Raw genomic sequence first — 14,909 nt, forward strand, 5'->3', positions numbered from 1 at the left:
GTGAATAACTTTAGCTTTTAGTTCTAATTATTAGGAAAAAGGCGAGTGGGGGAGAAAATAAGCTATACTTACACAGTAGAGGGAATGTGATCCCAAATATGAACACCATGACGCCTCCAAAATAGGATATCAAGAAGTAACTAGACAGCAGGATGGCTACCACAAACGCAGTTGGGTACTGCTTCTTGAACTTGCGAAGGATGTCTTTGTTATGCGATGCCCACACAAAGCCCATGAACACCAGCACTACTACTGCACCACCAAGGATCATGTTCAGTGGGCTCAGAAATCTGGGGAAAAAGTGAAAAACTGTTTATAAAAACCAAAAGAGATTGTTCAGTTATGCATTCTGGTGCAGCATCTCACTGTTCCACAAGTAGGACGACGGGGACAGTTAACAAGGCTTCCATTTCAGTGCTTCACGACCTCTATCAGCCAGCTTCTGACTCCAACATGTAAGACGGTGTAAGCGATGTGCTGAATTAGTATTGTTTTCAGAGTGCGTATTTAGACACATTACTTTCATCCTGCCCTCTTTTTTGGGGAGGTTAGTGCTCAGGAAAGCAAGCAACTCACATTGGGCTAGAGCATCTTGAGAGAAACCTCACCATCACCTTCCCATTTTACTCCTGAGCCTTTGCTGAGTAGCAGCCAACTGTCATGCTAGATTGTGTGATGGCCCAGTACTTGCCTTTTCCATTTGTGGCTGCAAACGGGATTTAACCTAGTCTCCAGGAGTGAAAATGCTAGTCATGACCCACTGTAGTGCCTTGATCTTCAGGCCATGTTGTTTCCAATTTATGCTCCCCTATTCTATTATGCAGGCTGCATCTGACTTCAATTTGCATTATAAATCTTCAGCTGTAGTAAATGCAAGAGATGCAGAGACAGGGTGTCAAAAGTCAGAATGTTCTGTAATGCGTAGAGGTTACTTGCATCAAAGCATCCACAGGGGAATGTGCACCTCAGGGTCAGAAAAAAGTAGGGCTTAGGACAGACCCCGCTGAAAAGTTCTAGGAACAGCCATGTTCCACAAGAGCGACAGAACTGAGGTTCAGTGTACTGTTGTTTCCAGAGATAGCAGTGAGTGCCTTATGGAATTAAGGACATTACTAAATTGAGTTCAATACCTTTGGGGCTCCATTGTATTAAAAATGCAATTGTTTGTATGCTATTACGAGTCTTATGCAACTTTCGTATGCCGAAGCTCTTCCCAGCCACCCCTCTGGAGAAGTCTGCAGAGAGATGTTCCAGCTCGATTCTCCAGGACCAAACCCGAAGGATTTGTAGATCAATAGCTTGGTTTTAAACTGGCTCAGGACCTTTTATTTGATCCAGCAAAACAGACATGACCCCCTGGTTGACCAAGGGCTCCAATTCTAAGGGAATGATTGGATTAATTTTGGCCTACTGAGACCCCATAAGACTGAGAGCTACTTTGGCGGTGAAGCTGTTAAGAACTTATGACTGCAAGGGTGTGTCTAGACTACATGCCTCCTTCGACGGAGGCATGTAGATTAGCCAGATCGGAAGAGGGAAATGAAGCCGCGATTAAAATAATCGCGGCTTCATTTAAATTTAAATGGCTGCCCCGATCTGCCGATCAGCTGTTTGTCGGCAGATCGGGGGAGTCTGGACGCGATGCCCCGACAAAGAAGCCTTTCTTCATCGACACAGGTAAGCCTCGTGAAACCAGGTTTACCTGTGTCGATGAAGAAAGGCTTCTTTGTCGGGGCATCGCGTCCAGACTCCCCCGATCCGCCGACAAACAGCTGATCGGCAGATCGGGGCAGCCATTTAAATTTAAATGAAGCCGCGATTATTTTAATCGCGGCTTCATTTCCCTCTTCCGATCTGGCTAATCTACATGCCTCCGTCGAAGGAGGCATGTAGTCTAGACACACCCCAAGAGACCCTCTGGCATGAGACTCCTGTCTGATCCCCAGTCGCCATGTTGGAGACATTTTGGGGCAGAGCCATCTCTGATAAACGTATTAGCATATGTGTAAGTTCTTGTATTGTTTAATGTGTTTTCCCCATAGTCTTACACCCCCAGGAATAAACAGGCTTGCACTAGGGATGTGAATTTGTAAATATTTACATGGCTACTCGATAAGCCTGGGCTCACTGGTTAACACGTACAGTTACTTGCAGCACCCTCTCCGCCTGCACTGCTGCCTCGGATACAGAGGCAGCAGTAGGGACGAGGGGGGCAAGTGGGAGCCACCTCCCCCTGCACTTATCTGCTGAAACTTCAAAGGTTACACAAACTCATTTTAACATCCCTAGCTTGCAGAGGAAGTGATGTGTGGTAACATATCCAGAGCAATCACACCACAATAGTCGGAGGAGAAAAGCTTACCTACTTTGCCTAGACAGACTGTCTTTTGCTGGGAACAGCACAATGAAGGCAGAGAACTGTTTAGCCTGGTCAAGATGGATACAAACATGGGTCTCCCCCCAAGAAAGGTAATGGCCTGAAAGCAAGAAGCCTGAAAGTGAGTATCCTTACGAGGCTACAGAGGGAAAAATGACTGTGCCCTGAACTATGACAACCAGAAACGAAAACCCCAGCATGGGAATAAGGTGGGAACTCTGGAAGCCTGGTGTAAGCATCTAATCGGGGGTGGCAAGATACGGCTTGAGGCCTTTCAATCCAGCCTGCCCCACTAGATCCACAGCCAGGGAGCAGCCCCAGGGTTCAGAGCAGCTGGCTGCTCCATCTGCCTCTCTCTGCCTTCGGGGGGGGGAGGGGGGGGAGGGAGAAAGGGAAGCATCGTGCACTGCAAACTCTCTCCTTCATCCAAACACGCTCTCAGACCCCACACCTTATCCTGCACCACAATTCCCTACCATGAACTCCCTTCTCAACCTCCATCCCAGACCTCCCCCATGCTCTCCATAGAAAAGTGGGGCACTTGACCACTTACCAAAATTTGAGTGGCCCCTCAGTCAAAAGTTACTCACCCCTGCTTCAAATGGTTGTAGCTCATTGCATCTGCCCCGCAATCATACCGTGCTTAACCTGCTAATTTCTGTGTATGAAGTGTAATCTCTTAGGCCTCTGAGCCACCATACTGGCTCAGACCAATGGGCCATTGAACCCACTCTTTTTACTGTTGCCATTACCAGACGCGTCAGAGGAAAGCAGCAGCACAAGACAATCATTTAATGACCCACTCCGTCACCCTTCAAAGCTTCTGCCAGTTGGAGGTTATGGAGAATCTGGTTCTGCGTCCCTGACCAATCTCGGCTAATAGCCACTGATGGCTCTATCCTCCATGAACTTCTTGGGTTCTTGTTTGAGCCAATTGTACTTTTGGCCTTCAAAACCTTCCTAGGAATGAGTTCCACAGATGGATTGTGCGTTGCGAGAAGCACTTTGTGGCAACTGCCTGGTTTCAAACAGAACTCTTCATAAGAGCCTCCAACGTCCTTCCTTGTGACCTAGTTGAAGAAAATTGTTGATGCCCGTGACCCCACACTCGTTGACTCGAGTGTGGGTTCTGGGGTGGGGCTGAGAAGGAGGCGCTTTAGGAGTGGCAGGGGCGGGGCAACAGGGGCTTACCTCAAGTGGCTTCCAGTCAGTGGTGCAGCGGGAGGGGTACACTAAGGCGACTTCCTCTCCCGGCACGGCAGACGATGTGGGGCCCTCGGAGCAGCCAGCAGCAGGTTCCCTGCCCATGGGAGTGCTGAGCTAGTGCTCAGGGCAGGGACAGTGCATGGAGCCCAGTGCCCTCTCCCCCCCTCACCGCCACATCTAGGAGCCAAACATGCTGGCAGCCCTTTCTGGGGCACAGTGTAGTTTGCAGTGCCAGGACAAGCAGGTAGCCTGCCTTAGCGCCAGCGTTCCCTCCAAACCAGTGGTCACCAACCAGTAGAGCTGGATCTACTGGTAGATCTTGGAGCTTCTAACCGGGGATCCTGACTGGTTTGACCAAGAGGCTATCAAGTGCCGGCAGCTCAGCTGCATCCTTCCCACGCCCCCATTGCTGTGCACCTCATGCCCTTTGACTTGGAGCAGTCTCCTCAGGTGCCTCCTGCGTGCTGGGCAGGAGAGGGAGAGCAGAGGAGCGGATGTCAAGGCGCCTCCTCTCTGTATCCTATCTCCACAGAGCAGAGAGGGGACAACAGGGCTTGGGAGGCAGTTTGCTGGCTGCTTTTGGGAATGGTGCAGGAGTGAGCCTGCCTTAGCCCCTCTGCACCATCATCCAGCAATGCCCAAGCTGCAGCCCACATCCTGAAATCCTACCCTCATCATGAACCCCTCCTGCACCCCCAACTGCCTGCCCAAAGCTCAGCTCAGAGCCCCTCTCACACTCCAGAGCCCTTCATCCAAGGCCAGAGCCTGCACCCCAACCCTCTACCCCAGACTGTTGAAAGTGAGGGAGGACGGAGTGAGCAGGGACAGGGCCTCGGAGAAAGGGCACAGAGACCCAGAGCCTGCTTAGAGGGAACCCTACTTAGCACCCTCATCATCCTGCAGAGACCCAGTGCCTGACATTCCATGACCCAGTGCTGGGTCGCGACCTGTAGTTTGAAAACCCCTGATCTAGATGATCCTGGTTTGCCAGCCAAATGGGGTTCATCCTTACAATAGCAGCTCTAGCATTTCAGGCCTAGTTCATCTCAGATATAACTAGCTGCAGTGCTAGAGTTAGCAGACCTGCCTACACTTAAGTTTGTCTCCTTCCTTTGGGCATATGGTAGCATTTATAGTGGGTTCTCAACAGCCAACCACCACCAAGAGCCATTTCATAATACTATCTAGTTACCCAGGCAGTATTAGTATCCAATACTCTGACAAAGGGTTCTGAAGGAAAGGAAAAACTAATGAGTTGTTACAAACAAAATGGGTCTCCAGTTTCCTCTGTAGGTCAGCTGTTCCAACAAGGATGGGGCAACTGGAATGAAAATAAATCCAAGGGAGCGGCCCACCTGCTCCTGTTACTCATCTCTGAGCTCCAGCATGGCACACAGGAACTGATAGGGCAGGCCTGTTTGTAGCATTTGAGTCACTTGCAGTCAGCCAGCAACTATATTTAGGTTAAAATTGTCTCTGCGGCTTGAAGACTTGAAAGTGACCACAAACTCTGGAGAGAAGCTATTTTAAACTTGTGCTCTACTGCAGCAGGAATTGTGATCAGATTGGACTAGTAATTATAGTATTTGTTTCAGAACCAAAGTGCCTGTATTTTTTAAAGTCTAAATACACTTCCTTTCTACCTACATAACAAGAACTAACCTTATCAGCAGGGCTCGCTGAACCACGGCAAGCCCTGCTCACCAGCCATGCTGTCCGGCGTTCAGCGCATGCGCAGATCGCCCAAACCCGGCTCTTCCAGGTTGTAATCTACTCGCCATGAGTGAGTAGATTACATAGTTTGTCAAGCCCTGCTTATCAGTGTCTATGAGAAATGACCAAGTCTCTTATATAGTTTGCCAGTAGCCATGTTACTGGATTTGGGTGCATGAGGTAGTTAGCTTGGCCCCAGGTAACTTTGCTACAAATGTTTGATATAGTCCACATCAACATTCAGAGGCTTTTATTTATTTTTCCACTTCAGAGGTGAGGAGTTGTGTAAATCACTCTCCCAAACGTAAATGGAAGCATATTTTTCTCCCTGTAAAATATTTTGTATACAGTGTTCTAGGGCATTCATGCAGGCGACCTTCCTCAGATGCAAAGACAATTGTACAAGATCCCGCAGAACAGCTTTCCAGAGGAGAGAGTTAATCTGAAGAACATGTTTTCTGAAGTGGGATGAATTGCAAGGAGTACAAAGAAACAGCGAGTGCTAGCAACAAATGAGATCTTTCAGAGCCACATGCATGGGCAGCTGGTATGCTAGGCGGGGGAAGGAATTGCCTTCTCAAACTGCCAGCCTGGCCCTGCCCACACCCCACCTCTAGAACCCCTGCTGGGGCCAGGGAGAGCCTGGGGCCATGTGCCAGCCTCCCTTCCTCCCAGTGCTTGGGGGCCAGGGACCCTGGGGCCACATGCCACCCACCCTCTCAAACTCCTCCCCTCCCTGTGCCGATGGGGGGATGCATGAGTGCAGTGCATGCACATGGCACGCTGCCCCATCTCCCTGTGGTGGGGGGCCTCTGCAGAAGGGGGGGGGTGTCTGGGAGCTTGCCTCCCTCAGCCCTACCGTCACTGACTGCCCATGGCCACATTCAGGCAGATTTGGACAGCAGCTGCTATTAAGAACATGAATATTCATGTTGAATTAAATCTTGGATATTCTGCTGTAGAGCAAATGGCATAAAACATCATTATGCAGACTGCTTCCTGCCCCCACTCGTGTAAGGCAATGCTACCAAAGGATCATGCTTACAAGAAACAAAACACCAAAGAGAGGAGGAGTCAAATGCTGGCATATTTCAAAAAGTCTGCGTTCTGCTTCCTGAGAGCATAAATCAGATTGTGATCACACTTACTAGATATCTGCTATATTTAATGCACTCCTTGATTAAAGGGAAAATGGAACAAATTATCAGGACAATCATCATTTCCCAAGTAGGCTATTTCACTGCTGAACTTGTGTCAAGTCAGGTTTTCAATTTGGTCCAAGAGTAAGGGACAGGAGAATCCCATTACAGGTAGTGTATGGAAACCATACAGTTGGACTGCCTCTCATTAGTTTGGATTCTATGTTTTGGAACACAGGTTTGAGTTCTTTGCTATGTTTATCCAAACAAGTGACTAGTTAATAGGTATACTTTTACGCTGTTCTACTTTTGTTAGGGAGGAAGTAATTAGTTCAATAGATTGAGAGGCTCAGAATTGCTTTCCCAAGGGCCAGATTTTAATCATTTACATTCCAGTAAATCTGAAGCCGCTCTTCTGATGTCAGCGATATCCCAAGAACGTCTCTGGAAGGAGCTACACCCAGAGGCTAGTAGCAGTGTGCCAAGATGAGGGCATCATCCTAACCACCAGTGGCGCTTAAGCTGTGCGAGTGAGTGATCACAGGGAGCTAATTAGGGTCCAGCACAGCAGTTCATTATTAAGGTAATGAGGGAGAGACTAGGGTACCAGGCACAAGAGCACAGTACCAATATCAGAGAACAGGCATTCTATTGACCCATGTGCTGTCTCTTAAAACTGTGACCTTGTTGTTTCCTCTACAACAACACAGTAAGAAGTGTTGTGGCCTTGCTTGTATCTTACGAGAAGATTTACTCAGCACTACTCAGATCCTTAATGAATTAATTTGACAAATAAAATAAAGTGTACATGCTTCCTTTAAATCATTGCTATTGGATGGGGCTGGGGATTCAGGGTATGCAGGCTGTCCCAGGGAGAGAGAACTACCCCAGCCCTCTCTAAAGTGGGGAATGCAGCAAACTGTGCATGTTTCCTCTTGCTCTCTGATTAATGGGAATAGATAGCAATGTTCCCATATAAATCAAGGGGGGACCTTCAGCTCCTCAGGCCTCCCTGAAGGAAGCCTGGGTGTGTGTGGAAGGCTGAGGCAGTCTTGGATGAGGGGAAAAAGGGGAACACCCCCCAGACAGTCTTTCACCTGTCTGGTGATTTGGTCTCTCTTCTGTATGTTTATGAGAAACAATCCCATTCCAGGCACATCTCGTTTCCCTGGCACAGCCAAACCCTTCTCTTGCTTCAAGATGTAATAAGAGGAAGTTATATATCAAATTTGTTGGTCTTAGTTCTTACTGTTTAGGATGAGTTCTTGAACAGACTCTCTCAAATATATAGTAGATCACAGTCTAGTGACTTTCTAGCCTTCATGTCTGAAGCTTAGGTACAAATCCTTCCAGTTTACACTTACCTAGCCTCTGCATCTCCTTGCATCTGATCACTTTCTAAAGTAGTACAGTTCTCCTTTAGAAGCTTATTGAACATCAAAAAAATGAAATGTTTTAAAAAGCATCTAATAGGAGAGCAATGTAGTAACAGAGTTTTAGGATATTCAGATGACAACTTGAAAACAGAAGCTTGGGAAAAAGGCAACAACTAGTTCTAGGTCAGGAATAACCAACAGCACAGAGAACCCAGAACCAACAGCATGCTAATTGGATGCTTGATTGCTTTCTGGAATGACTTAACAGTAAGCCAGAATTCCAGGCCCTGCAGAGAATGAGATGAATTAGTAAGGAAAAGCCAGCTATCCAGAGTGGAATTTCTGTGTAGTCTCGTGATTATAAGAGGTACTCTTCTGTAGCAGTGTCTGCTTTCACTCATGATACAGTAGGAAAGAATGCAGGAAAAACAGATGTTAGAACTGACCAGTATTCACACCCTCAAACTGGATGGCCGACTTCCTCCTTGGCCTAGTCTGAGCGAGCACTGTAGGAGCTCAGTCTGCCTCAGAATTAGTTCGATCACTATGAAGCATGGCTTTATTGCAGGGGTGGGGAACCTCAGGCCTGGGGGCTGTACGCAGCCCCTGGCTTGTCTAGATGTGGCCATCTGGCCCCTGAGGCTCAAGGCACCCCCCAGCATTGGTGAGCCCGTGCTGGTGCTCCAGCCCTCCCCTCCCTCACTGCAGGGCTGCAGCACACAAATCTACTAGCCTGGACCCCCTGTAGGCTCTGGTGTGCGAGGAGAATGTGTGTGTATGTCGGCGAGGGGGGAATCCCTTCTCAGTTGGGGACCGCATTAGTGAGGGTTTTTGTTGGGCTTTGCTTCTCATTTTGTGTGCAGCCCCCGACTGATTTTTCTGTGGGTCAGCAGCCTCCAACTCAAAAAAAAGGTTCCCGAGCTCTGGTTTATTGGATCCAGCTCTACAGGCTGAATGTTTGTTGTACAGCGGTGCTGGAGGAATTATAAATAGCTGTACAAGAAGGCTGGCCAGCGAGATTAGATTAAGATGAGCTACTGAAATCTGAATTCTAAAACCGATGGCTTGCAGTTAGCATCACAGGCATTTAGGTTTGTCTAGGAGTACACATGCAATCCACGGTTTAGATTTTAGACACATACACCGTGCTACGTGTCATCTTGGAAGCATACGTTCCAAAATGGCCTGGTCAAGAATATGAATCAACATACTTTAAAAAAGGCCAAAGAGAAGGGAGTCAGCTCCGTGGAGAAGGGAGACTAGCTACTGTCCCTCTCCCCACCAAAAAAAAATCTGGGCTTAGAATTCAAATAGTCTTTTTGTAAGTAGAACCAAGGCTAGTGAATTAAGCAACTTCTTACAGCCCCGCTCTCCTCCCCCCATGAATTAGTTTAATTTGTGGGAGCCCCCTAGAACTTTTCCAAATGAGGGTCCCTCCCCAAAGGGTTAGCAGTGCACCAGCCCTGTTTGTAAGGTAAGAATGGCAGACAGTGCTCTAGTGAATTTGATCTTTTACATGAGCCCAGGCAGAGAACAGTTGAGGGCACAGTGTCAAGCTTTTTAAAGTAGGGATGCTTTAAGAACAGAGCGAGATTGAGCATGTGCTTTATTTATCAGCTGTCACACCTGTCACCTTATTTGGCTTTGCATGTAATCTTACCTCAGGAAAGTCTGAATTATAGCAATAGGGCCAAGGAGGAAGAACACTGGTTGGGGGGGGGGGGAATCAGAGTCTGGACATGGGGGGGAAGAAGGGGAGGAGGCATTTACCTGGCACCCCCTTCCCACGGGCCCACATAGCTCCACACCCTCACAGGGAAAAGCCTCTGATGAAGCCATTTTCTGAGTTGGGGTGGAGGAGGGGAAGTGGCAGCACACAGAGCTGCTGTTTCCTCCCCCTGCCAGGGCCTGAAGCATGTGTTTCCAGATTATAGAGGTTCAAGTATTTAAGATCAGCATTCGGATAGAACATGATCATCTGAAAGTTCTCTTTTAAGCTAGGGGAAGCTATACAGTGCTAATATTGCAATTTTACAGTGAGCTAACGAAGGATACACGAGACACAGATCCTTAATCCAGATATCTTGTACTCACTCAAGATTTGGAAGTCTACTTTCAATTCATTTTATTGGGAGAGTCAATGTACAGCCATAAAGAAGAGGTTATGACTGTTACTAGCCATATGCAAGATATACAATTCCTAACACACACAGCCCATGTGGCCTGACACCATCACCACAACTGCCTGACTATTACACTGTCAAGCATAGACAAGACAGACCCATCTTGAATCAGATTAAGGCTACTCTTTTTTAAAAAAAAAAAAAAAAAAAAAAAAGGCAGCTGACCCTGGGACTAATTTAGTCCTGCTGATAGTGAGAGAATTTGGCACACACTGCAATGGCCTTTTTGCACAATCCTGTCAAGGCTCTTGTGCAAATTAAACCTCATCTTCAAAAGGGTTTTCTAGAAGATGTTGAGTCATGATGCAGTGCTGGATTGCTGCCCGCTGAACATTTAAGCATGAAGAATTTAGACAAATGACTAAGTCTATGATTTATCAGCAGAGCTTTTAGTTTTCCCACTTAGCCAAGTATTTGAATGCGAAGTCAGTCACAATCGGTCTCAAAAAGTGCAGCGTTATGACATGCGCACTCCGAAGTGTGAACTTTTCCCATTAGGATTTGATCCAAGATCAAATGGTGGCAGGATCAGCACGCCTGAGAAGCAAAGTCTATACACAATAACGAACATCTCATATGGGCAGCAGGTCCCCAGCTGTCCCCTCCAACCCCACACACACTGCTCCCCACCCCATTCAGCACAGTTTCCTATGGCTGAAGCCCCCACCAAGGCTGGGGCTATGCTGCCAGCCCTACTGTAGTTGGGGAGCCTGTGCCCACATGCTGGGGAGTGGCCTCCCCCTACAGTGGGGTGGACTTGACTCCCATGGGGGCCCTGGGAGGCAGGGGCAAGATTTCAGGCCAAAGGGATGGGGATGGGGTGGGGATGGATCATGCCGCCTTGGGTGTGGGTTTTTATTGGCAAACACACAGAGCCAGAGAAGCGTGTGATTTTTTTTCTTCCATTTACAGGTGGATAATCCTTATTCTAGAAGATCGAGCAATTGAGCCTTGTGTGTCTGTAGGGAAACGACTGATAAGGGCAAACAGGTCATAGTGCTTTTGAGATCCTTGGCTGCAAAGTAAAATATAACTAATTAGTTATCTGCCTTTCATAGCCAACTGTTAATTAGGAGCCTCAGGTAACGAAGAACTAACTCCTGGACAACACACAAAATTGCACTGGTTTACTTAAACAGGAGACACTGCACTACGCATGATAAAATAGCTTTAAACTAAGTAAGAAGTTAATGGGTAGCAGGTTTAAAACTAATAAAAGAAAGTTCTTCACACAGCGCGTAGTCAACCTGTGGAACTCCTTGCCAAAGGAGGCTGTGAAGGCTAGGACTATAATAGAGTTTAAAGAGAAGCTAGATAATTTCATGGTTAGGTCCATAAAAGGCTATTAGCCAGGGGATAGAAATGGTGTCCTTGGCCTCTGTTTGTCAGAGGCTGGAGATTGATGGCAGGAAACAAATCACTTGATCATTGTCTTCGGTCCACCCCCTCTGAGGGACCTGGTGCTGGCCACTGTCAGAAGACAGGCTACTGGGCTAGATGGACCTTTGGTCTCACCCAGTATGGCCATTCTTATGTAAGAGCGTTGACAATCGTTAACAAAGACAAAGTGAAGTCGGACAGTAACTTTTGTGTTTAAAGATGCCCAAAGTAGCTTCCTCAAGGTGACAAGGCTGGGAAAACAACCCAGTACCCATCCCATGTACTAGTCACTTGACCAGACAACACTCCTTGTACTCCCAATTACCAGCAGCCCTCAAGCTTACATCAGGAAGAAGAATGAAGGATATTCGATTCTGTGCGGTCATGTTATTTTTCATAGTGATGGTGGAACTATCACATTTATTAATTCTACATCACCTCTCAAAAGTCTGATCCAAATGTCATGGGTGTCATTTAAAAAAAATGGCATGGACTTTCAGGGGACTTCAGATTAGGCCATGTATGTTAGTGGCTTCAAGGAGTGACTCATGAAGGTCCTTTGCTTGATAAATAATGAAAAATATGGCATCTCTACAACATGCTATAGAAAAGAGATGGTGCCCGGTCTCATAGGTTTAAAGACAGATAATCCTCACCTCCCCCTATTTACTTGTTCTTTAAGTGATGCTACTTTACTTGCCTGGGCAGGGTAATTGCAAGTGGTTTGGTTAGTAAATGAAGAGGTTTTATATCCTCTCTACTTTCTGCATCTGCTTCAAAGACACCTTTAAGCACAAGTCTTATAGCAATACTCTAAGGCAAAGCATAGCAGATGCCCATTTCAGAAAGGGGTCAAAATATTTGTTCTTCAGGAGCAGGAGAGCTCCAGGTTGCTGTTATGCTCACAGATCATATCAATACCAGAATGGTTTGCACGTAGGGTCTCAGTCATGCACCTATCAAAAACAGGACTTCCACTACTGATTGTTTTGGGGACTGATCTGCTCCCCCTCAATAAACCTGCAGCTCTGTTCTGACCTCACGCACAATTGGTACTATACCATGATGGAAGAAAGTTTGTTCCCTACAGTTTATGAACAACAACAAAAAAAAAAGCCACCAGCAGCCAGCCACATCACATACCCACCCCTTTCACTTTCTATTTGCCCGATTCTACAGTAGGGCTGGTAAACTTTTAAGCACTTAACAGATCCCTGTAAAGGAAAAGGCCGTATTTTTCCTCTTTCTAGGAGGTACTGAAAGAGAGCTATAACACCCAGCTCACAAACGCAATGTTGTTTTTGGAGATTGCGGAAATTGAAGATTTTGATTGGATGTTAAGTTTTAGCTCCTTAAGTCTCCAAAAACAAGCCAATATGCATGCTGGGCATTAGCAAACACAGAGAAAGAAGGAGCTGAGCTAGGTGGAAGTTGTTCAGGGCTCCTACCACCTCACACCAGCAAATGTGAGTCATATCCTTTTTGGGGGGGGAAGGGAGAATAACTATACCAGATGAAGAACTAGACTCTTCCGGCTTATATATGGGGGAAAACCTGTACGTTTGCTACCTCCCTTAAATACATCCAGCCCCTTACTTACACAGGCCATCGGGCCTATGCAGCTGCAGACCGAAGGGAGACTAAAGAAAGCCCGCTTGTCTCAGAAAGCTTTTCCGTAGTGCGAGCTCAGCTGAAACCACTGCCCCATAGGGATGGGTGCGCGAGCTGTTCACACGGCCGCCAGGGTTTTGATCCCCGCTCCGATTCACCCCCGTGTCTGCCTCTCCCACTAACAGAGGGACACAGCACCCCGCTTGCAACCCCTGAGCGCCCCTCCTTGCAGCGCGTAGGGGGGGGGGGGGAGAGAAGGGACGCCCCTACGGCTACAGACCCAGACTCACCCCACTATGGAGATGACGGCGGCCGCCAGCAGCAGGTAATTGGTCTGGTAGTAGAGCAAGTTGCTGACCACCCGGTTGTTCCATTTAGAAACGTCCCTGAAATCGGGCCGCGCAAAGCGCTCCAAGCTGGGGAAGAAATCCTCCCAGGGTCGCAGGGGGGCCACTTGCACCTCCATCTCTCTCCCAGCCGGCACCGTGCGCTGCCGCACGTCAGCTGGGCAGGGTTAAAGAGCGCCCGGCAGCAAATCAGCGGGGCGGGCTGGCTGTGCACCGCGCCCACCGTGCAGCCTGGCTTCTCCCCCCCACTCCTCCGCGGATGGCAGCGGCCCTGTGAGCCAGCGCAGATGCCAAGCGCGATGCTGCGAGCGCCACGTTTCCAGCAAGGATTCTGCGCGAGGGCTGATCCGGGTGTGGGTGTGCTCGCGCAAAGCTGCCTTCACAGTTAATCCCAAACCAGCCTGAAGCAGCTGGGCGAATCTCTTACTGGGCACAGCAATGAAATACAATTCCATTCGTGAGCCCCAGGGAGAATTGTTGCTTGGTTTTTACAGCCCAGTTCCCAGGATGTAGAATAGTAGTCGAAATGTTAGTCTGGTGCAGCTGAAACAAAAAACAGGACTCACTTGCTGGGTCTGGCCCACGAAAGCTCATCACCTATTAAACCATCTTGTTAGTCTTTAAAGTGCTACACAGTCCTGTTTTTTGTTTCAGTTCCCAGGAGAAATCAACAATTTCAGATTATGAAGAGTCTAGGGATTGTCCAGCGTACCTGCCGAATATGGGGGTGAGTGGGCATGCCTTAACAAAAAAGATTACATCAATTAAAGCAAGATGTGTACACACTTAACAAAATGCAGGACAATGTAGCACTTTAAAGACTAACAAGATGGTTTATTAGATGATATGAGCTTTCGTGGGCCAGACCCACTTCCTCAGATCAAAATCTGAGGTTTTGATCTGAGGAAGTGGGTCTGGCCCACGAAAGCTCATATCATCTAATAAACCATCTTGTTAGTCTTTAAAGTGCTACATTGTCCTGCATTTTGCTTCAACTACCCCAGACTAACACAGCTACATTTCTATCACTACACACTTAACAGTGATATAAATTCCAGGTCCACCAATGCCAGAAGAATTTTACAAACTGCAGAAGGCAATACACACATTTAAAAGGGCATGGAATGTGTACCAAGGGTCAAATAAATACACACCAAGCAAATGGGGAATTAAAATAATGTGCAGTGATGATGGTGATCAGTCTAAAATATTTCACACCAATGCATGGGGTGTTGTAGGCCACTGCTACATGCTTGTTCCCTGCAATGAATTGTAGCCATCAAGTCTGAGCGGGGGTAGCTGGGGTCTATTTGACCCACTTGGCCACATGCACCGCTGCTAGGGGGCTGGCAGCCTTGTAGGAGGCTGGCGAGGAGGAATGTGCCTCGGAGGCCCGTGCCCCACAATTTGCCAAGAGTGAGACGTGCTGGGGCTCTGGCCCTGGGCGAGCTGCCGGGGTAGAGCGAGGCGTTCGGAGGGGACCTGTGCAAGGCTGGGGACTCCCTCCGGGGGGCGCTCTCCCCTGCTCGAGTGCAACGGCGGACGCTCTATCCTCCGAGCTGCTCTCTATGCCCCCC

General features: G+C 47.9%; 1 protein-coding gene across 1 annotated transcript in view; it reads right to left on the reverse strand.

Moving 5' to 3' along the window:
- ARL6IP5 (ARF like GTPase 6 interacting protein 5) overlaps nucleotides 1-13,653 on the reverse strand; it is a 16,077-nt gene extending 2,424 nt beyond the window's left edge. The window contains exons 1-2 of the mRNA XM_006120013.5: nucleotides 13,276-13,653; nucleotides 73-290 (exon numbers count right to left, since the gene is read on the reverse strand). Coding sequence (XP_006120075.1) covers nucleotides 73-290; nucleotides 13,276-13,451 — 394 coding nt within the window. The 5' untranslated portion in view covers nucleotides 13,452-13,653. The remainder of the gene's footprint in view (nucleotides 1-72; nucleotides 291-13,275) is intronic.
- Nucleotides 13,654-14,909: the final 1,256 nt, after the last annotated feature.

Source organism: Pelodiscus sinensis, chromosome 11 (assembly GCF_052426305.1).
Source record: "Pelodiscus sinensis isolate ZL-2025 chromosome 11, ASM5242630v1, whole genome shotgun sequence".
NCBI lineage: Eukaryota > Metazoa > Chordata > Testudines > Trionychidae > Pelodiscus > Pelodiscus sinensis.